Source organism: Leptosomus discolor, chromosome 7, assembly GCF_034619465.1.
Source record: "Leptosomus discolor isolate bLepDis1 chromosome 7, bLepDis1.hap2, whole genome shotgun sequence".
In the NCBI taxonomy this organism is placed as follows: domain Eukaryota; kingdom Metazoa; phylum Chordata; class Aves; order Leptosomiformes; family Leptosomidae; genus Leptosomus; species Leptosomus discolor.
The window spans coordinates 64458117-64480845 of NC_141397.1; the positions used below are offsets into that span (position 1 = coordinate 64458117).

The window sequence follows — 22729 nt, forward strand, 5'->3', positions numbered from 1 at the left end:
AATGTCTTTGTCATTATCCAGTTCTTTGTCTGGGACAACAAATGGGCACAAGGTGACGTCAGGAAATACCTACTGGGCAAGCAAAAGGCTATAGGTCCTTGTAATGACAGCAAGAGTCTCTCCATTAATTTCAGTGGCCGTTTGAGAGGCTCTGTTATTTCTGGGGGGAAATTTTTCGTCCTCACAGGAATGGAAAGACCAGGATGTGTTATCTGAAGGGAAAAAAAAAACCCTATCAAATTGGATATCTCATACCATAGCAGAGGAAACACTGCATCCAGTTCTACAATTCTTGGATGAAGTTCCTAATATGTATGTAAAAGGCGTAGCTGTGAATTAGTGAACTGTGCGGCTTGTGATAGGTAAAGAACTTGCTTACACGGGAAACACTTTCATGGCCTTCAAGGTATTTGTGTCCTTGCTGATTCCATCAGAATCGGAGGAATGTTGCCAGGTTTTAAAAGTACGAGTGGATTAGGGGAACGTTCATCAGTGCCTTGCTTGGCAAGGCTTTGAGAGGCACCAGTGCACGTGTTTAAAGGGCAGTAATAGGTAGTGCCCCATCCTCTGCTGGGTCTGTCCTCTGGGAATGCCACCCCCAGTGACTGACCACCAGGTCCTACAACACAGAGCACAACTTTGCTGCGTGAACTCGTTATTTATCGCAACGCGGACTTCAACTTCAAAATCAGGTAATTATTAGTCAGACATGTAAATCATTTGGAGGTTATGATCTGTGATTTCTGTACTGTTCTCCTTGGTTTTCCATGGCTGACTCTTGGCGTACAACAGATTTTTGGCATTGAGACAGACTGCAGGAACGTAAACCTGTTTTTCCCATTAGCCTTTTATGTTAGTAGGTTGGGAGGGGGTTGGATTTTTATGAAGACCCTAAATTAAAGAGACTCCAGCCTGACTGTGAAATTAATAGAGCTATCAAAAAACCCACTGTCATTATACAACAATTGTTAATTATTTACAAGCAAACTTCTGCACGAACAGTATTGTAGCTATCAGCGTTGTCGTTATTAAAATTAAAATGCTTTGTCTGGGTAGAAGATAACATGACTCATTTAGGCTAAATGCAATGAATATGGAATATTCCGTTTCTCTTCACCAATTAGTCAGAGAGAGAACAATAGCATGTCTCTTTCCTAACAAGATGTTTATTTTAAAAAGTCTAACAAAATAAATATTTTCAGGGCCTTGTTTAAAAAGGACACAAATTCATCAGAGCTGTTATAAAAGTAAAACCCCAAGTTTGTTCTAGGATGTGAAAAACTGTTTTCACAAAGTAAATTCTCCTTTTTCACAGAGTGAAATGTACGTGAAAACCTTCTTGCCTTATTATCACAATATCTTGTTTTGCCTTATTATCACAATATCTCATTTGCTATGTGCACTATATGCTTTAGAGTTGTGAGTTGCCCCAGTGTTCTTTGCTCTCTCTGGTTTCATTTGTCTTTCCAAGCATATCCTGGTCCGGTGGTAATTCCTTGGTTCTCTGTGTAGTTGATTACTGTTTTTATAAACAGCAGGAGGAAAATCAGAGAACTTCTAAGACGACTGCGCTGGGTGCTTGAGTCGGTCTTCCTGCTCTGTTCTTTCACGTGCCACCTTGCATTAGCTAAGATTTCATTGTCTTAGTGACATTAATGGTTTATAGCAATGAATCCATCAATGAAAAAGCAGAAGCCAAAGAATTAAGGTATGACTATGTCAGGGTTGTAAAGGGTGATGCTAGCATGGCAAACCTCTGCAGGGAGCGTACAGATTGGAAGGGATCAAAGTGCTTAGCTGGGAAAGGGCCACGTCACTGTCTTTCTCCATGGTAATGCCATCAGTCTTCCTCACAAAGCTTGTTTGGGTCTCTCTCACCGGTCCTTACTTTGCTGCCTTATGTTCCCCAGCCTGCTGTCTGTCTTGGTTTTCTCATTGACTGGACAGATGATTTTGGGAGCAGAGTGCATTAACGTTAGAATAAGAGGAACCCCTTTCTACTGCCCACCTCACGACCTTAAGAGAACGTGTTGTCTGAGAAGACAGTCAACACTGGTCTTATCCTTTCAGCATAGTTATCAGAAAAGCTTTTCCATGTGAATCTTCTGAGGACTGTCATTAGCTACAACTGTAGTTGTCTTTGAGTAAGTATGAAACCAGCTTGTGTTTCTACTTTTCCTTCCACATAAAAAATCAGAAGATTGTCAGACGCTAGGGGGAAATCACAGAGTCACAGAATGTCAGGGGTTGGAAGGGACCTCTGCAGATCACCTCGTCCAACCCCCCTGCCAGAGCAGGGTCACCCAGAGCAGGTCACACAGGAACGCATCCAGGCGGGTTTTGAGTATCTCCGGGAAAGGAGGCTCCACAGCCTCCCTGGGCAGCCTGTCCCAGGGCTCTGCCACCCGTAATGGAAAGACGTTTTTCCTCATGTTGAGGCAGAACTTTCTGTGCTCCAGTTTGTGCCCGCTGCCCCTTGTCCTGTCACTGGGCACCACTGAAGAGAGCCTGGCCTCGTCCTCTTGACACCCGCCCTTTGGATGTATATAAGCATTGATAAGGTCCCCTCTCGGTCTTCTCCTCTCCAGGCTAAACAGACCCAGGTCTCTCAGCCTCTCCTCATAAAAGAGATGCTCCAATAACCAAATGTAACTTTGATTGCCATTAGAAGTCAAAAGCAGGCTCGCAGTGAGTGAAGGAATTAACCTCTTAATGCCTACTGTACAATGACATAAGTAGTTATTGGAAGCAGAAGTAAAATCCAAGACCCCCGTTTATGCTCTCCTAGTTAGACCATGCTGCCTTTTGAAACTTCTATTTGTAAAAAATCTCGTTTAGAAAATTATCTTGCAAATCTCTTACGGTCTCGTAGAGGTAGGAGCGAAGCAAGCTGTGTTCTTCATGTCCATGCTAAGTTAAAAAGCAGATGTAGAGAACTCTCAATTGCATTTTATTTAAAAAACAACAGCTGACTTAACATCATTAAAAGTATGTGTTCACCCATCATTAGTTTTGTATTTGGTTGTAGAGGCCATGGTGGCATGAACAGGAGCAAACCACCTATTTGGAGGATTTGCCATCAAAATTGAGGCCTCATGACTGAATGCATGTTCTATGGAGCAGACTTCTTAAAATTGTATAATTTATAAATCCTTTCTGTATTGCAAAAGGACAAAAGCACTAACAAGAGTGGTACAAACACGCCTCCACGTTATCTTTGGGCAAACAGCCTTTCTTTTCTTCCAGCAGCTGGCTAAGAGTGCTTGACCTTACAGTTTACTGTTCTGAGAGCTGGTTCATTTGCTATTACTTTGGCCGTTACTAGAAAAATGTCAGTGCTGGGACACTCCCAGTGTGGATTTGCTCCTATGCTCTCCCAGGAGAGGAGGACATAGCCAGTATCAGTTCCATCAAGATCCTTCGGGTCTGTGCATAGGGTAGGCTTTAATTACAGTTGATTCGCTGGGAATCTGGAAGAGGAAAAGTATACAGACGTGCTTAACGTGGAAGGAAAGCGTGTTCAGAATGCCGCTGGAATGATTTAGAAATCATTTCTACGGCTGCCAAGCTTTGGAGGTGTTCAGGTAGGTCCTGGGCGCTCGTTTCACCTGGGCAGTTACACTCTGTAAGAGCTGGCTGAAGTTCTACAATTTGGTGAGATGCAACGGGTGTCAGCTGAAAGGACATGCTTCATCTGGTGTCCTACTCTTTCCTGATTTTTCTTTCGGCTAATGTTCCTCCAAAGACACTGAAAGGGTCCAGCCTTCTCACCAACTTCTAAGAGGCCCCATAAGTAATATTAACTTCTACAATTTCCTTGTTACTCTTAAGCAAGTTATTAATTAACTGAATGTAACCACTGGCTGTTGATAAATCCTTTTAACTAATCCAAATTCCATATCAAGCTCAGAGCATTTTCACTCAAGCAGCTGCTGAAGTTAAGCTTTGTGAAGAATTAGTTCTGATCTGTTTTTGAGTGCCAGAGTTAGGGAAAATGGAGAGAAGATATTTGTTTGCTTGATTCCACATGACAACTCCGGGGTAACTGAATAGACTGTACGGTTGGTTTGACAAGGCTGTGCACCGAGCCAGCAGCCTCGCATACCAGAGACAGGGGGATGGAAGGGGGACTGACAACTGTAGTGGATTTTTTCAGGATTTCTCTGAAGAGCGACAGTTTGCCTTCAATTATTAATGTTTTTCAGAGGTTTCTCTTCTGAGAGGTATGAATAACTAACTTAAATATGCATTCATGTAACATTTTCAATAATGAATAAATGACTGCATGGAAAGAAGTTGAGGAGCAGATCCAAATATTAAATAATGGAAGAGGTTTTCGAGGGTGTAGGAAATGTAGTCTTTAATAGCGTGACTGTTACCGGGTTTTCTGTGAACTCAGGACCTGTGCTTGTTACGTGCCTAAATGTCCGACAGTGATGTTTTTGTGAAAGACGTTGTAAGTTAGCGTGAAGTGCCACGGAGGGGAAAAGCAGCGCCTGCGTGTTGTGCTGTGTGACAGCACGTCCGTTGATCCTGCAGCGCTCTCAACTCGGCCGGCGTTTCGCTTTCCTCCCCGTGCTCAGGAGGCACTTTGTGCCCAGAGCTGTAGAATTACCGCCTGACGTGAGGGGAACTTTGCAAATGCAGGCTAGGGAAGCTGTTGGCCCTGTGAAAACATGCGCTGGGGAGAAACTGGAGTGGATTGCCAGGTACCTGGGAGGAACCTTAGGGCGTTCAATGGTTGTGGGGTGACTGCTGCTTCGGGAGACTTTGGGGGACAGTGACGTTGCATTGGTTGATGGCTCTAGTCCAGTTTGCACTTCCAGAGTGGCATTCTTCGAGACCCTATCCTTTAGTCCCTCATGCTCTGTTCCATGAAGCCTCTCACTCTCTTTAGACAGAAATACGTATTTATACATCTTGTAAAACTTTATAACAAATCCTTTTTCTGTAATTTCACTACAATCTTGAAAACTTGTCGGAGGTATGAAAGCTCGTTAAGCAACACTTGAAAATGAGGAGCTTTTTACAGCATCACCATGACCATGAATGTATTGGTATTTGTTAGACGAAGCAATTTATTCCGTATTAGCAGTGTGATGTTTATTTTAGCATAATATTTTAATACCATGAAGATATTTGGAGATGGAATTCTTACAAATCTGTCTTACTGAAGTTAAAAAAAAAAGGCTAAGTCTTATGAAGTGTTATATATAGTTGGTGTGTTCTAAAACAGCAGCCAAATACAAACCTTTGTGATTTCTTATATTCTGAAAATTGTAGAAAATGGTCTCGACAGCACATTAGTTATCAAGTAGACAGATATAGATATATATATATATAAAAAAAATTGGTCAAGTTTATAAACTGTTTGCAGAAGTAGCACTTAGCACGTTTGTGAGTATGTTCTTACCGCTCTGCATCAGTTGGGTTCTGCACGGTTTGTGCAGCCAAAATTGCCTCGGAGATCTGTGTTAACTGGTTCACTTAAAGCAGCACCTGACCTATAAAACCTACTGGTTAAGCCAGTTTATCGCAGGGGAGAATGTTTACAAGCTGGTTTGCACATCTAGGAAGAACACTGAACTTGCTTCAAACTGAGGACTGTAGCGTAGCCCTGCAGGTCTGGTAGGAGAGCTGGATCTTAAGAGGCTGTATGATTCCTCTGATTATTTTGCAGTTGCCTCCAATAAGAATACTGCTTCCTTGTGTGTAAGAGCTGGATGTTGAGAGCAAGTCAGTTCACAGCTCCCAGGACTGCAGCAAGGTGTTTCATTAGCAAAAAACCGTTTTTAACCCGAGCCTAATTAGTAGACTTCATAATTTATTGTTTCATCATCTGGTTGAGCATCCATGGGGTTTCTAGACGACATGAAGTGTGGAAACCTGTCATGACAGAAAAAACCAGAGAGGCTTGTAGGAAACAATGGTTGTCTTGTGGGAAGAGTTTAAATATATGCAGCTGATCCCATGGGAACTGCTGTAGTCTATTCACCCTGTGTGAAAATGATGCTCTTTCAATATAATCTTTAATCCTTTTCTTTCACTGAAAAATGTGAGGACTTTATTTAAAAGTTTTGAAAGAGTGCTCTATTTTAGTGAGTAAATGCTTTTCAAACATAAAAATAAATCAAATTCTTAGTTAACAGGGAAGGGAAAAGTTCTCTGAAATATCTTGCAATATTCTGTCCATAAATCGCGTATGTGAATGTTCTTGGGAAAGTTTCAGGCTGAAAATAACCAGGAAATGTGTCCAGGCTTTCTTTTTGTCCTGGATGGGCACATGTGGGGAAGGAAGTATCCAGCAGTCTTGGAGATATTACAAACTTCTGTAACTGTTTGAGACCTACTTTTTCTAATTAGATAAAACAGATTTTTCCTGTGAGATGGGGGGAAGGGTTTCAAGAGAAGGGAATCCTATCATATGCACAGAATAAAAGTTTGCTTTGAAGATGATTCTAGTCTTCCTCCTATTCATAGAAAAGTAAACTAAATATGCAGTTGTTGAAAACATTTGTCCCCACCCCCAGAGAGAATGGAAATCTAAACCTCGCTTTTTCCAATCCATGCGTGTGTGAATAACATCACAAACTCCCACAGGGTTTAGCAGAGCTGCTGTCCCGTTTGTTTTTAGTGGGACCATGTCCTAAATATTAAACCCTGTTTGATGAAATACACCGTTGTACTCCTGGAGGTATCGTGTGGCGTGTATTTTATAGTCTGCACACAGAGTGCTGAAAAGGCAGAGGGTTATTAATACTATTTTGCTTTTGCTTTCCTATAGCGTCTTTCATCCAAGACATCCAGAGCACTTCATACAATCCAGTGTATTAAGCATGGCTACACGTCTGCGAGGTAAGGAAATTGATTTTTTTTTTTTTTCCTTTTTATAGATAAAGTAGTCAAAGCATTGGGCCGTGATTTGCCCAAGAACACTGTGGTATAGCAAGATCTGTGGCCTCCCAGTCCTTTTACACAAGTCTCTCTATTTAAGGGGAATTCTCAGATCACCTTCCTCTCAGGTATTACAAGGATGTGTAATTTACTTGACACTTAAATCGAAGTTACTTTGTTGAACCGGGTGCTCAGTTTATACCTTTTAGATTTCCTTCTTTAATATCTCAGAAAATGCACGTTACATCTGATTATGGCAGAGCTTTGGTGCCTGGGGTAGCTTGGTCCTTCAGCACAGAGCAAGAAACACCAGCTGGATGTGCTGCCGCTGGGAGCTGGGCGGCAGGGTTTGAGGAGAACCGTGCGTGGTGCCCGTGGCAAACCGAGTGTTACGGAGGGGAGTGAGGTTTGGGAAGTGCTGAGTGAATCTTTGGTTCCCTGGGGAGCCCTGGCTGCTCGCTGGGTTTGGAGTATCACCTGTCCTCGGTGCGGCTCCAGCGAGGGGATGGTTTGTACTCGCAGCCCGTGGTCTCTTGATGTGTTCAACTGCAACTGGCCGGTGGCTTTGAGAGCCTGCAGGGACTATCCCTGGTGGCGGTGCGTTACGGGTTTTGCTGCGGGGGTGAGTTAGCTCAGGACTTACTGCTGTGCCTGCTTAACCTACCTCTGAAATGCAGCGTCATGTAAGTTCACGTACAAGATTGGTTTTAGTTGCCTCTTGCTTTGCAGTGAGCGGACTGTGAGATGCTACAAGGTTCACTTGACATGAAATCTAGGTGGCCTGCATTTCCTAAAATTCCTTAGATATTCGTGAGGGCTTTCTTGGTTTATGTTGCTTAACATGGAACTAGATTAACAATATTATTGCACAGTTCTTTGAAAGTTGTGCTTTTGTTTTTGGTGGGATAGCACCATCTGGTAAAATCAAGCAACCATACTTAAAGTCTCTTGAAAGTTAAAGAAATTATTCTAATTTCTTGTAGAATTTCCCTCACTGTAAATTTAAACATTTTTATCCTCTCCCCTTCCTCTTTGATTTAAAAGAATTTTTTTTTTTTTTTTTGTCCTTCTAATGTCATTCTGCAGAATCCGAGTTCCTGATAAAACTGTAAGACTCAGTCTTTTAGCTCAAAGTTCAATTGGCTTTTGGATGCCCTTAGGTCCAACTGCCCTTTTACATGGAACTTTTATTGTTAATCTTCTATTATTGGGGGAATTATTTTGCAAACAGACCAATTCAATTGCTTCAAGCTCTGAAACCTGTCAGGCTAGCTTTTATTCTGATTGCTTCTGATAAGGAGCTTTGGTAAGAATGCTGTGCCTCCAGCAAGTTAAGAGACTCACCTTGGAGGGGAACAGCTTCAAGGTCCCAGGGAACGTATGGTTCTTTCAGCCTGTCATGAAAAGCAAAACTAGGTGTTGAAAATCAGAATCAAAACTTTGAATTAGAGGTAGGACTGCGCCATGAACCGGTGGAAATGGCCTGTGTTATGAGCTGAGTCTTTTTTTTCTTTTTTTCTCCCCCCCCGCATAATGATGAGTTGAAGTTTGTCACAAGAGCTGGAGACCCGGCTTTGTTTCCTGCGTTTGGACTGTAGGAAGGTACAGACCCCTGCTGTGAACCCCCCCAGACGCTGTGCCCACAGGGGGTGCACATACTTTGGCAAGACCCTTTGCCTCTTTTTTCCATTGCTCCTGCGTGTGGGACACAAATAGAAGTCTGGTCTGTCTCAGATGCTGATCTGACAGATACAGTAGTTTCTGCCCTGCCTGAATGAGAACACACTGATAGGTGATGTGGTGTCAAGGTGATGAGGCATCTCGGGAACCATACTCTGAAGCAATTTTATTGTCCAACTTGAGCCTTTATAAAAAAGAAATTTAAAAAAAAAAAAAGATATTTTGGAGGGCATATGTATTATGTTTTTCCTTTCCCTTAGTGCCAGCTACTTACTTGTAGGACACAGTATAATCTTGTAGTGAGCTAGGAGATGCTTAAAGGACAATTTTCTCCTTTTAAGACCTATGCAAGAAAAGTACTTTCAGCACTGTTACATAAGGTAAATATTAAGAAGATTTGCTATAATTCCATTTCAAAGCGCTTATAGTAAGTAAATATTTTTTCTGCATTGTCCTTAGCACTGTCTATAAAACTTACACAAAACGTGCCTGCTCACCAGGTAGAGAACAGGGCCTTTCTGAGAACCCCCTATTCAGCAGAAGCACATCAAGCGGAGTATCGTTTGCAAAAGGCCAAGAAGGGGCTGCTGTGTTTTGGGGCAGCTGATCGACGGGAGGGTTCAAGTGGATCTTCGTTCCTAAAGCATTTGTCTAAATTATGTGTGCAGGGTTTGTGCTACTTACGAAAGTAATGTTAAAAGCCAAAGTTTTTTTGTGCTCATGTAAAGTGTTACAGAGCAAGAGCGTTTTATTCCTTCGGACGGAAAATCTCTTCTGGAGCAAGTCTGTTCACTTGTCCTTTTTCTCTCAAACACTGTAAGCTTACTGAGGTGGGGTTTTTTCCCTGCCTTCTTCCCAGGGAAGGATAGCTTTCCACTAACACAGAGAGGTCTGTTTTCTCTATTAAAAACAACTGCCCTCAAGTGGAGCAGGCTTTGTATTTTGTCCTAGGAACAGAGCGTTTCATTCAGAGATAAGGCCTCTCTGCATTTAGGTTCCTGTAGTCACCTGACGGAGCCCTTGGTAACTTTTAGGCTGCTTTAGTCTGCATTCCTGAAATGCCTTCCTGCTGGCACGGCCGCTAACAGCTTCAGGTTCACTGCTTGCCACCCGGCTTTCCGCTTGCTGTGCCCTCCGATGCTGCCTGGGGTAGCAGGAGAGCAAAGCAAATGCTCAGGCGTTGTTTCCAAGAACACCAGCCTTGCACCTGTAACCCTCATTGGGGATGTCGTCGTGGAATCGTGAACAGGTAAAAAAAAAAAAAAACCAAACCCAACAGTTTGTGTCTGTGGCTTTTTGAACTTTTAGTTTTGAATTTGAGAGTTGCTGAGTACGGGTGTGATGGGCCCAATCTCTGTGCTTACACCATCCCCTTCAGTTCGGTGACGGGTGATTTGTGCCATGGCGATTGTCAGGAGGATCTAGCCCGTTGTGCTTCGGGGTTTGCAATCTTATTAGCTCCTTTCTGCTTCTGTCTAGTTGCAGATACTCAAACTGAAAGTCCTGTGTAATGATATTGATAGGTTTGGGAAAATTAAGAAAACCTTACAATCAGGCTTATGGCAGAACAAGTGCGAGGTACTATCTATGCTATTAAAATAGAGGTTGTTTCACTGTGTTATTGCCAGGAGGATCTCAGTGTTTTGCATTGGTTTTGCCCCTTATTTGCCACTTTGTGTATTTTTGTTTCCTGAAAAATAGCATAAAATAAGAGTAACAGGGGTTAAGGATACTCTGTACGACGAATAATAAACGATCTAGTTTGTGACAACGTAGTGCTTTGCTCATCACCTCAAGAGAAGAACCAAGAGGAGCTGGCTGTGAATCCACATGGGCCATCTGGAAGACGTGCTTGGTTGATCTCTTCCTAGCCTCAAAATCAGTAAATAATCTGTGTTAGATGAGTAAGTGAAGACAGAGGGAAAGTTTTCGTTTGTGACATAATGTTTGCATTTTAATACATGTTCTCATGTCAGGCTACGCCTGGGTGAGACAGACATCCGCACAGATCTGCAGGCAGGCCGCCACGTGCTGCAGCGGGCAGGAGCGCCCTGCCTGCCCCGCTTGGCACGTGCCGCCGGGGTGACCGTGGCTGCGCGCTCTGCAGCAGGTTCCTCCAATGCCAGCCTGCGTGGGGGTGGTGGTGTCCGAGTCCTTCACTCCTCACGCTTACCCAGCCCCTTCGTCGCTCTGTCCAGATGACAAATAGCCTGTTTTGACAAGATTCCCGTTCCTCCTATGTTGTACTTCAGCTAATGTATGTGAAATCTCAGACACTTCTCTTTCCTCTACATAAAGCTTCGGGAAATGTTACTCCTTGGAAATGCAGACTGGGTCATTTAGGTGATGTGCACAGACAAAGGCAGACTGATCCAGTTCTAGCAGCTGCTTTTCCAGTGTAGCATTTGAAGATAACTTAAACTCTTTAATTAACAAGTATCATATTTAGTGCATGCCTACCTTAATGTCATAGTTTTGTCAGCTAGACAGTCAGGTATGTGTTGTATTCCTACAGAGACAGCTGCTAGTGGCTAACCTCAAACTTTGTTGTATACTTAAATGTAAAGGACATACACACACATATATATACACATACACGTACATTATATGTATGCCCTGTATGTTTAGGTATGTTTACTTCAATTCAGAAAGACATTTTGATTCACAAACGGGCAGCCCGCTTCACAGTTTCTCTGAATGATGCTGTGTTTACCTCCACGCGCTTCACTATGGAGAAAATATTGATGAACTGGAAGGAGTTGGTGTTGAAGGAGTGAGAGTGATCACTTGTGTACTAAAAGGTGGCCAACACAGATGCAGTCAAAGTGAAAGGGAGCTTGAGGTGACCATCGAGCAGAGCGTGTTTGGTGTGAGGTCACTGAGCTACACGGCAGCTTCCCGGCGCACAGAGGCATTCCCGTTGATAACCTCCCCTTCCACGTGCATCTGAGCTTACCCAGAGCCATGGCACTGTGTGTCTTTGTGTCCCCTTTGCCTGGAAGAAGCTCAGTGTGCTTCTGGCCAGCGTGGCTGCTATGAGTGCCGGTGAACGTGCTCTGGGTGGGTTCACCCCTTTCTCAGTCGGGTGTCAAACAGCAGGCTCTTCTACCACCCCGCTTCCCTCGCAGCTCTGCCTGAAGCGCTAGAAGTTGTGGCTTGCTGGGTTTATTTGTCATCGTGAATAGCGTTGCTGGGAAAGGATGGAAGGACTGCAGTAGGATTGGGGCCTGAGGGAGGAGGGACTGCCCTTGTCCTGCTCCTACTGGTGGGGCCATCATGGAGACCCTTGGAAGACTCAAGGGCAGACGTTTTCTGCCTGCATGGGTTCATCCCTGCCTTGGTGAAGTCCAAGGAGGGTGTCCAAGCCCTGTGGGATGTTCTGGGCTTGAAGGATCCTGTGCAGTTGGTCACTTTCTCATGTGCACTGAGGTTGGCCATGAAGACCCTCACTTCAAAGGTGTATGAGCAGAGGGACCCATGAGCACCAGGCAAGTCCTACAGTCTTGGAATAACAAATAGCGCTTCTGAAATGTGGAAAAAACCAAACTTCTCCTATAATTAAGGCAAATGTCTCCTCTGCAGATGCTTTAAACACCAAAGTTTTGGGGCACAAGTGCAGGACTGTCCTCTCTCACGAGTGTGTGCGTGGTGCCGATCCCGGCCCCACTTGGCTCGGCTTCTGTTAAATTCCCCGGCCAAGGAGAAGTGAGTAGTTTCAGCTCAGCTGAGTGTTTGTTTTGCATGATTTGAAAAGACTGCAGGGATCGTTTTGGCAACAAAACCGACTGTTTTTCTAAACAAAAATATTTATCTTCTCGATCTTGCTAATAGTGTATTTCTGGAGTCAAGACACATCGACCCAGAAAACAAACAAAGCCCCTTCACCCGCCTCCTCTATCTCTGCTCTGCTCCTGACCACAGAAAGGTGGTTTGTAATCCTTACCGGTTAGTCCAGTCACCAGCCTGCTCAGATGATATGCATTGAAATGAACGAGCTTGGATTTATTTGTTAAAAGTTACGTATTGTTTAGCTAATTTTAAGCTATTTAGTGTTGGAGGGCAAAAGGTCCTTCAACGTGCAGTTTGCTTAAGGACATCCCTTGGATCAGGGGATGCTGGATGCTGCTTGCTTACACTGTGTATAAACCTTTGCTAAGCTGGAATATGACAGTCAATGCATTTGCTAGTTTTTCCCTTGATTTTTTTTTTTTTTCCTTTTAGGTTGGAGCCAAGGAAGTCTTGGAATATGCCCTAGATTTATTCTTCGTATTAAATTGACAGCTAGTCCACAGGGTTGTTGCTCTGCCCTCATCTGAGTCGTTCATGCACACGGTGCATGCAGAGGTCTGGCTGAGTGGCAGCGGGCGCAGCCATGCATCATCTGTTTGGGCTGGTTTTGGCACAAAAGGACCTTTCACGTGCAGGGGACCTTTTCTCCTTAGAGGATGTTGAAATCGAAGGAAGCCTCTCAGAAGCTCTCGAACAAATAAGAATAATTAGTTCATCTGTGGTAAGTGAAACGCTGTCCTTAATTTTTCATGAGATTCAATGTATTGTGTAAATAAAATATTAAAGACGGGGACATACACAATTTAACTTTTTCTAAGAAACTCAAGAATGGCAAGCAAAGCATGAAGTTTATCAATGTGGTAACCGAATCCAGTTCCCACTAGCTGGAGTTCCTTTAAAGATAATGTTTATTAAACAGTAATTTAAGGCATATTAAGGATTAGCAGGAGGTTACACTGCGTGTATAGTGTGTATTCTGCTTGCAGCAGAAAGTGTTCTGAATGGTGGCAGGCTCGTGGATTTTGGTAAACTCTTTACAAGTGCTGTCCAAACAAAAAACAACTCCTGCTTCCAGCCTGCTGAAGGGAAGGGAAAATCTTTTTGGAGCCTTAGGATATTCAGTTAGCGACAGGTAACTGTTCTCACAACGGCACTTTTGTGACACTTCGTGTAACATGTGACTGTAGAAATCCGTTTTGGCAGCGTGCAAACCTCTGACTCTCAGAGCATTGATCACGGCGTTACCGGTTGAAACAAGGACTGACTCGTCCATCAGGACAATCACTGTACACCAGCTCTTCTCTTTGGTCATTTCTTTGACAGCAATTTGATCTGCACAGATCATGAATCAAGTTATTTTGGCCCTTGCCTCTGCTGTTTGGGGTGTAGTTTGACTCGCCTAACTGCAGATTATCAGGAGTTTTACACAAATTCCCCCTAATATACTTTCTGAGAGAAAATGCCTGAATTGTCTGTTTATAAAAATATTTTGTAGCAGAGTCTGCATTAAGCAGCTGAAGCATCTGCAGAGCCACCCCCTGCCTCCCAGCTGCTCCGTGGCCATTCCCACCAGAGGGCTCTGGAGATCGGGGACCTGCTCCAGCGCTGCCCCGATCCTGCTGTCAGAGCAGGCGGGGGTTGACCCACGGTTTTCCCCAAACATGAGGGATTTCGCGGCAGTGCAGACAGGACCGCTCTGCTCTCCATGTCCACCCACAGCCAGCGACCGTGACTCTCTCCAGGGCTTTGCTCTTGAGCTGTCCCAGCCAGCGGCTGTTAGCTTCTTTTCTCCTCTATCAATACATAACCTGATACAAAAGAAAAAGTGTGTTTTCTTGTTAGAATAAGCACGTGGATTTTTCTGTCACGCCAAGCAAAGCTTGCAGAGGGCTAGCTGTGAATAAAGGCGGAGAATTGCTTTGAGATGGACCCAAACGTCGTGGCTTCTCTCTGGGACGCGCTGTCGTACCACGCTGCAGCGCGGAGCCCCTGGAGCTAACGCTGGAGCTGCACTTCTGCAAGCTGGTGCTGAACTTGGCTCCAGCCCGTTAAACATGTACATGCTTTAGCTAGCCAAACCAATGAGTTTTGATTAATGCTTCAGTCTGTCTTTCATCTTCGTTATTTTTTAGGGTGGAACAGCATAGGTTGGGCTGAGGGACGGTGATTGTGGTGGCATCTGTGTCAGTGATGACGGGGGATTACAGGGTTTTGTGCTGAAGCCTATTTAATTAACTTTTATTCGTGTTGCATTGATACTAATTGAAACTAACGGTGTTTACATCAGGGACTCGATGTGATGTGAAATATCGGGCACCTTGGCTATGTCTGTTGTGGATGTGACAATTCCAGTTTTAGTTTTAGGGCAGTTATGGGAGAAGAGGCCTGTGCGACTGGTTCTAAGGTGTGCGGCTGCAATCCCCGGTCAAGAAGGCCACACTTCAAGACATGTTCCTAAACATCATTTGACAACATAATCCAATACCTTTACAGTAATGGAAAGACTTAAAACAGTGAATTGTCTATAGGATGACTAATTTCTGTGTTTAATCACACAAAACTTTTGTTGTAAAGGTGGAAGTGAGAAAATGGACACCGGACAGTCACAAAAACTTCACATCTTCAGGTTAGTTTTGTGGGGTCCTTGAAAAGGATGGTCCTTCATTGGCAAATATCTTTTCATTTGAACCAGGACTACCAGACCAATGATAATGACCAGGCTGTGGTGGAAATCTGCATCACTCGCATCACCACTGCCATCAGGGAGACGGCGTCCATAGAAAAGCACGGGAAAGCCCTCGTAGCTCTCTGGGAGTCCTGTCTAGAGCACAACCTGAAGCCTTCTGGAAAAGATGAGGACACTCCACATGCAAAAATTGCATCTGATATCATGAGCTGTATCTTGCAGGTGAGACTGAGCTGAAAGCAAGGGAGAGTAACGGAGTGGGTCTTCGGTTTATCTTTAAGAATGCGGTTGTAGCTTCTGTTTTCTGAGGCTGCATTTGTTTAAAACCAAGAATATGACCTCAAATGTTAACGTATGTTATTACATGTATATGGCATCCATTGCAGTGAATCAAAAGTTTTGGCAGCTTCCTTATCTTTGTAAGTGTCTTGACTGTTCAGTGCCACATTTCATTAATTCTCCATGAATTCTAAATATTTGCATTTCACGTAAGTATTGAAGTGGGAAACGTGGGACTATAATTTTCTGTGGTTACAGAAAGATTCATTTGAAAGCAGAGGGAAGAGGTTATTCTTTCGAATCGTTCTGGAAGGCAGCAAAATGCCAAAGAGGTTTTAATGACATGAAATTTAGGTCTTTTAGATATGCTGTCAGTAAGGAGGGTCTGCTTTAACATTTTGATTGTAAAAGCTGAGTCCAGATACAACACAGAAAACTGACTCCTGGACTAAAATCTGATGGCTGCTAATCTAAATAGAGGGCTAGGAAGAAGTTGGGCTCTGGCCAGGAGTGTTGGAATAATTTCTTAGAAAATTTTACTAAACGTTGGGGACAGCAACAAGATCGAAATGGTATTTAGGTCCCAAAAACATTTGCTAAAAGAACAGCTGAAATTGAGTCCTATTCGAATTCAGTAGTTTATGAACTATCAATCCCCAAGACTAAGAAGATGAAGTCTCAGTACATAACAGCCTTTTTGGGATAGGAGTGGGTTTTTCCAAGGCTTTCTAAGAAAGTGAGCTGAGGGTGAAAAGCCATTTAAAGGGAGGGGAAGGGGGGGAATCTGGTATTAAATCAGGGTGAGTTTGGGGGTGAGGGTTGGTTTTGTTTGTTTGTGTTTTGTGGGGGTTTTTTTTAGCCGTGACTGCAGGCAATATCATTCCTTGTTGGGAAAGGAGTATGATACACTGGAGAGACCCACAGAGAAACCTATGTGCGAGTTATCCAAACGGAAGCAGAAGTCAGGGCTGTTTCCTGCAACAACGGTGCAATTCATGGGGACCAGCTCCACGATTTCTCCATTTCTCACAAGAAATGTTTCTCAAGAAACAGTTGCTATGAAGTGCCTTTCTACGCAGACTGTCCTGGGGTGATGTTTGCAGTACATCTGCTGTTCCATTGTTGCTTTCTTTGCCTCTTAAGTCAGATGTGAGGGTTTTTTTTTTTTTGTTCTTTCATCATAAAAATTCAAGCTACAGTGGCACAAGTATGTCACTGTCCCATGGAAGGTACTGCTTAGCCCCTTGTAGGGTATATGGCTCATAAACTTATTGAGATTCCTCCTTCAGTTTGGCTGAAAGTGTTTAAAGTCCAAAAGAAACAAAGAATTTCAGAAAAAATAACGTCAATTCTGCTCTTGCCTCAATGAAATTTTACTTTATAATTCTTTAGTGTGGTCGGTTCTGTTTACCCCCAGTCTGTCACTCTGAAGATGCACAAAAAAAATGTATTACAGCAAAATATTAGAAGAAGGAAAAAGCTCCTTTTCTAAAGCCCAGGTTTTTGTTGATTTTGGTTTGGGAAGCATAGAGGTTTATTCTAGCCGTACATTTGGTCAAGACCCTGGATGAGGCTCAGCAAGATTTCTACTGTGCTACACTGGCTGTTACTGCAGGGCACAGTAACACACCCTGTGAAGGTCAGTGGTGTATCGGGGGCTTGCGTCCCCTCTGCCTTTCTCTGGGGATGACTGGTTTTGGCAGGATCCACGCTTTCTGATAGCCAACACCTTGCTGGAGGTGTTGGTTATCCCCTCTGTGTCTCGTGTCCCTGGAGGTGAGACAGTAACTGGATTTGGATACCGGTAGCAGCACATCTTAACCTTCCAGACAAGAGGCTGTACACAGAAAATTTATATTTTGTCTTTGCTGTACCTTAGAAATTATATTTCATAAGATTGCTAAAGTATGCAATGGCTTGTGTAAGCTTTCAGTTTGTGCTGTTGGCAACTGTGTGCCTAACTCAAGCTAGCTCATATGCAAATGCTTTGGGGATTGGGCTGTGTTGCAGATTTCCTCAGAAAGGAGTTCATTGAAATGAAATGAGAGAGTTGTAAAAGTACAGTTATTGCTCCCTGAAACAGAGCTATTATCAGCAAGTTCCTTTGCATAAAAAAAAAGAAAGAGGCATAAAATGAGTTTTTATACAGTACGTGAGGGATAGTTGAAGTAGTAATGAATATCTGACAGCTGGGTTGAATCTCACAGCGTGTTTCTGTTGATATTAGCAGCAGGGAGGTCCCCTCAGTTTGCAAACATCACTATATCATATTATTGAAATCTGGTTTTCATTATCACCCTCACATTTTCATAAGTATGCATTCACGCTCTGATATTTATCATGGAACAAATGGAGCCTTTCGTCTTTCATATGAATTCAAACCTTTTCTCAACTAAGTATTTTATCTCTGCTGTGGGGAAAAAAACAGAGTTGTTCTTTGGAATTTTCTTAGGTCTTTTTAATCCTTGTCAGAGGTCCAAACCTTATCTTCCCATTCTTTCTGCGTGGAGTCCTAGAGTATAATTTGGAGGCCAAATGTGGCCCCTACTTGGTAGTGCCTCTCGGGCAAATATAATGAGGCATTACGTTGATTTAAACGTGCTGCTGCATAAAGCTCCATTCATTTTAAGGGCTTTTCTCATTAAAGATACAGCTTTTGGTCCTATGGCAGTTGTCACGATGACCTACCTTGACACCTAGGAGTTGCTGCAGCCCCTTTTTCCTCGGGGGCCAGCAGAAAGGGACTGTCCCGGAGCTGCTGCAGCGCCCCACTGCTTGGCAGGTCTCTGTGGCAAGGAAAGACCCTCGTAGCCGCTTAAACTTGGCTCTTTTGTAGTGGTTGAGTACCATGATGCAGCCTTAAATAGGGTCAGTCCTGCTCTCCGTGAGGCTGTTGGCAAAGGCAGTTACTGCTCACGGAGGCAGAGCTGGCCTAGGAGGCAACGTAGCAGGGTATATGGAATAACAGATTTGGGTTTTCTCAGGTTTAAATTTAATTTTTCAGTGCTGCTCCGAAATGAGCATGTGTTAAGCCTGGGCTGCCTTTCTTTGCGCTATTTCGTTGCTTTCTGAAACATCTGGGTTCCAGTGGTTGCCTGTGATTTCAGATGCTAATTAAATATAATCATATTGCAGGATTATTTTCAAAAACAATGAGGTACTGTATTTTCAAAGAGATGCTCAAAACTGAGTGAAGAGGAGAGAAAAGCACTGATTAAGGAGGCTCCAGAGAGATTGTAGATCCTCAGTTACACAGGAACGTATCCTGCTAGTTTCGGGGGCAGTGACGTGTGGGAACTTAACGGGCAATAGGTGTGTATAGCCTCTGCATGAATTGCACGTACACAAATAGTTGCAGAAAAGCTTTTCTGACCTTAATGTCAAAACCTAAGCATAGATCCAGATACCCCTGAGCTGAAGCTTGGTGCCATTTTGAGAACAGAAGTCTAAAAAATTTCGGTTGACCCTGGTGTTCAAAGAAACTGGCTGGAGTTTAAAGAAGGAGACCTTGATTGTTACAGGAAAACTGATGATCAGCGCTAAAGCTATTATCCTGTGAGCAACTCTCCCAGTACACTTACTCACGTGGACTCTTTTTCTTCATTTGACCAGTTTGCCTTTGATTTAGCCCCAGCGGCTTAGCATTTCTGGGAAGAGAGGAGTCCTTTCTTTGCGTGGTCTCTGCCAGCACAAAGATAGGCCAAAACTCAGAGGAGTAGCACACCTCAGTTTAGATGAGGGAAGCCGTGACTTGTGCTGGGGAAGATTTACCTGGGCTTGAAACTGTTCCCCTGAGTCTTGACGGTGCCTGGACGCTGGGCTGCCCTGCCCGGGGGGGTCATGGGCGCGGGGCAGGTCGCTGCGACGCAGGAACGAACGGCAGCAGTGCCTCTCTTGCTGCAGGGAGCAGTATTTACCCGTCAGCGGCACGAGCGACTGCTCCGAGGTGTTTCCTATGCTTTGGGATGAAAATTACCTGCTCTGTGGGGATGGTGGGTGCAGCTTCTGGTCTCTTCTTCGAGAGTAACCAAACACAAAACGTCTCGTTAGGAAAGTTACAGCAGTTAACGTTTAACTAGTGCACTTCATATCATGTTTTCTCCTCCTCTTGCAGAAGACAAAAATAGGAGCATTATTAGTGTTTCCTGGGGCAGTAGTTTTAATTTTCTTTACTTGCTCTTTCCTTGAAGTCTGCCTTCAGTGCTGTTACCAAAACATAACCTTTCTTGACATGTGTTTTGCTTCACAACCCCCCCCCAATGTTTTGATTTTTGCTTTTCTACTCTGATCGGCGTGAGACTTTATTTTAATCATTTTTTTTCCAAATGCTTGTTTTTCAGTGCTTTTTCATGTTTTTACAGAATTACAATCGTCCTCCAGTAATGGCCTTAGCTGTTCCAGTGGCAGTGAAATTTCTTCAGAGGGGCAATAAGGAACTGTGCAGAAACATGTCGAGTTACCTGTCCTTGGCTGCCATCGCTAAAGCAGATCTGCTGGCCGATCACACAGACGCCATTGTCAGAAGTGTGCTTCAAGGTAGGAACACGCCGAGGCTTTGGATCTGGTCCTGTGCCGTGCCCACCGTCAGATTAGTTAGGCTGTGTTAGGCATATATGCAAACAAACATGTTATACATAAAAACACGTATGAGGCATGTATGTATAAAGCAGGCACATGGACATATCTATAAATATGTGATAAAACATGTTAGAGACAATCTAATAACAGACTATATCAAGGAAGACCCTTCAAGAATATGTGAATTTGCTGAACCTGGACGACTACAGAAGTTCTGTTATGGATTGGATGACCCATAGGGCAGGAAATAGATCTACACTTGTTGGTGTACCGTGCTAATGGACGTCAAATTATAAGCCATGATATGAGACATTAGTTACTGGGCTCTTATCCTTTCTATTAGCGTCCTTGGCAATACTCCAAAATACAAATGGGGGTGAAATTAATCCCATTCTGTGGCAAAATAGTCAGATGTAAGATACAAAAGCTCTGTAGTCGTTCTTTAATTTTGCCTACATTATTAGCTTTACGTAGAATACTGTTGCTAAACTCTGTACGTTTTACTTCTGTGGTTTAAAAAGCCCAAAATATTCATTCCTCTACAAAAGGAAGTCCAATTGAGTTGAAGTAGGAAAGTTCCCAGTATTTGTTGCAATACAGTGCTACTGCAATAGTAAAACTACTGTTTGTTTTTCTTCAAGTATGGGTAATAGCAATAATTAGCGATTAAACTGTTTCAAGAACATTGTTATGAAGATGTTAAGCCCTCCAATTAAATATGTGCATTCTGTATTTATTGAATATAACCGGAGTGTATTATAGCAGGATAGCTAAGCTAGAAAGTAATTTTGTCCTTAAGACTTTATGGTAAGAGCTTGCATCTTTCTGTCTGCTTTGTTTAAGGACAAATGTGTGATAGACACGATAAATTCCTATGAGCTATGTGATAATACTAATTGAGCAGAGTCCAAGAACAGAACATCACTAACAGCTTACGAAGCCACGTGGATAATTCTTTTATAATTCTTGTGACATTAGTATTTATGTGTTGACATTGTGCATTATCACGTGTAACTCAGCGCTATTACTAGGAAGAAACAGAATGAAACAGGTTTGATGGTATAGTCATAGGTTTGGGAAAAGTGATACACAACTGAAGGTTTCATCATGACTGTGCCTGCTCAGTTTTGTGTATTTATGTTGTTCTACCAGCAGATGTTGCTGTGGACATCAGGTTTGGAAATTTCAGACTGGAAGAAGGCAGTCTGAATTGGCAAAGTGCTTTGTTTTGCGTAGTGGCTTGGCTGCGCTGTACATAATTCGTATTTCAGGCATGAAAAGGTTGGTTTGCAGCAGGCTAAGAACCGCGCTTAAAGACTGAGTGTTTGCTGAAGGGAGAAGGGAAGCAAGAGGATAAGCTGCTAAGGATGAATTTACAAAGCATCGTGCAGACAAAGGGCCTTGTTCTGGTGCTGCACAGACAGGGCTCAGCCTAATGGCACCAGCGAGACTGATAGTAGACTTTGGCCCGTTGCCTGCGAGTGTTTGAGACTAACTGGATTTTTTTGATTACTTGGGGCAACTGTTTGGCTGCATAATCAGTTTCTTATCTTATTAGCTAAAAAAGAGCTCTTTAGAAAGAGTGTTTAACTACTCTGTTCCAGTTAGTGTGAACTCAGCTTTCAAACATGCAGATGTCCGTACCATGCCCGCGATGCTGACAGCCCTGTGCTGGCACCTTCCCTCAGCAGAAGGGATCAGGCAGTTTTATTCCCCAGGGGACAGCAGCAAAACTACCCTGCAGTCACTGCCATAATCTGAGTGTCCCACGGCTGCTCCACCTTCCAGAGGAGCTCAGGCAAGGGATGTGGATGTGGCGTTCAGCAGAGGCTTGTTAGAGAGCCGAACTGGGCTCAGCAGCGTACTCCAGGCATGCGTGTCTTGCGCCTGCTCCTTCGTTTCTGTGCTTGCAGTGCAAGAGCTGGGGTCACAGTGGCTTTTTTTTCTTTCTGTATTTGGAGCCCAAGCTCCCCCAAAATACTATTTACTTGGTGTTTTCCAAACAGGCAAAGGAGCTGTTGAAAAAGCAAAAATATAGTTAAGGTAGGAAGGAGAGAGAGAGAAGCCTACGCTGATGGAGGTGACTTGTGGTGTGGGCAGGAGGCGACTAGACTGTGGGAAAGCTTTGCTAGGCCACAGAAGTGATAAGGGAAGGGCAAAGCAGTTGGGAAGAGGTGAGTTTTCCAGCTGAGTCAGTCAGAACGAAAAGACTGGGTTTGCATTTGGTCATCTGCCAAACCAGAACAGAGATAGGAAAAGGCTACTTTCAAGATCAAGCATTTCAGGTATCAGGTACAGTGAGAAGAATAACCAGGAAGGACTTCTGGTAAAGTTTTTGAGGATTTTGCTTTTTCTGCTGTGTTTCATGGACATCTGTTTTCATTTAACGGAGGGCACTGTATGGAAAGAGGATTTGAGAGCGGTTTTGCCCTTGCACAATGTTGGGACCTCAAGTGTTTCTTTTGGTAACTCTGAAGATCTGTTTTCTGGCCGACAGCAGATGAACGGAGGTAATCTTTCAGTGTCCTGTAGTTAAGGTTATTTGCAGATACTTAGGAAGGGATTTTTGTTATTCTTACTACTAAGCATTTGTAACTTAGATACATTTTTATTGCAGGGTAATAGGAGAAAATTCAGAAATTGGAGCATTTTTACCTTAAATAAACAGTGGTGTCAAAACTTTGGAGCAGGTCATGTAACTTTAGGCATGAAGCACAAGCCCCCTGGGTGGCCTAGTGAAGTAGAAATTACCTTGTCATAGCTTTTTCTTACTACTTTTGTTTTGTGGAAGGAAGGATCTGGTAGCTACGTCGTGTTCGGGAA

General features: G+C 43.5%; 1 protein-coding gene across 3 annotated transcripts in view; it reads left to right on the plus strand.

Annotated features, from left to right (window-relative positions):
• Positions 1-4194: 4194 nt before the first annotated feature.
• VEPH1 (ventricular zone expressed PH domain containing 1) overlaps positions 4195-22729 on the plus strand; it is an 87941-nt gene continuing 69406 nt past the window's right edge. For 2 of the 3 annotated variants that reach the window (XM_086468202.1, XM_086468203.1), the window contains exons 1-3: positions 12947-13084; positions 15056-15271; positions 19690-19864. In XM_086468202.1, coding sequence (XP_086324328.1) covers positions 12947-13084; positions 15056-15271; positions 19690-19864 — 529 coding nt within the window. Of the gene's footprint in view, positions 4224-6784; positions 6856-12946; positions 13085-15055; positions 15272-19689; positions 19865-22729 lie in introns of those variants that run through there. The other variant, XM_086468201.1, reaches the window with a different exon arrangement.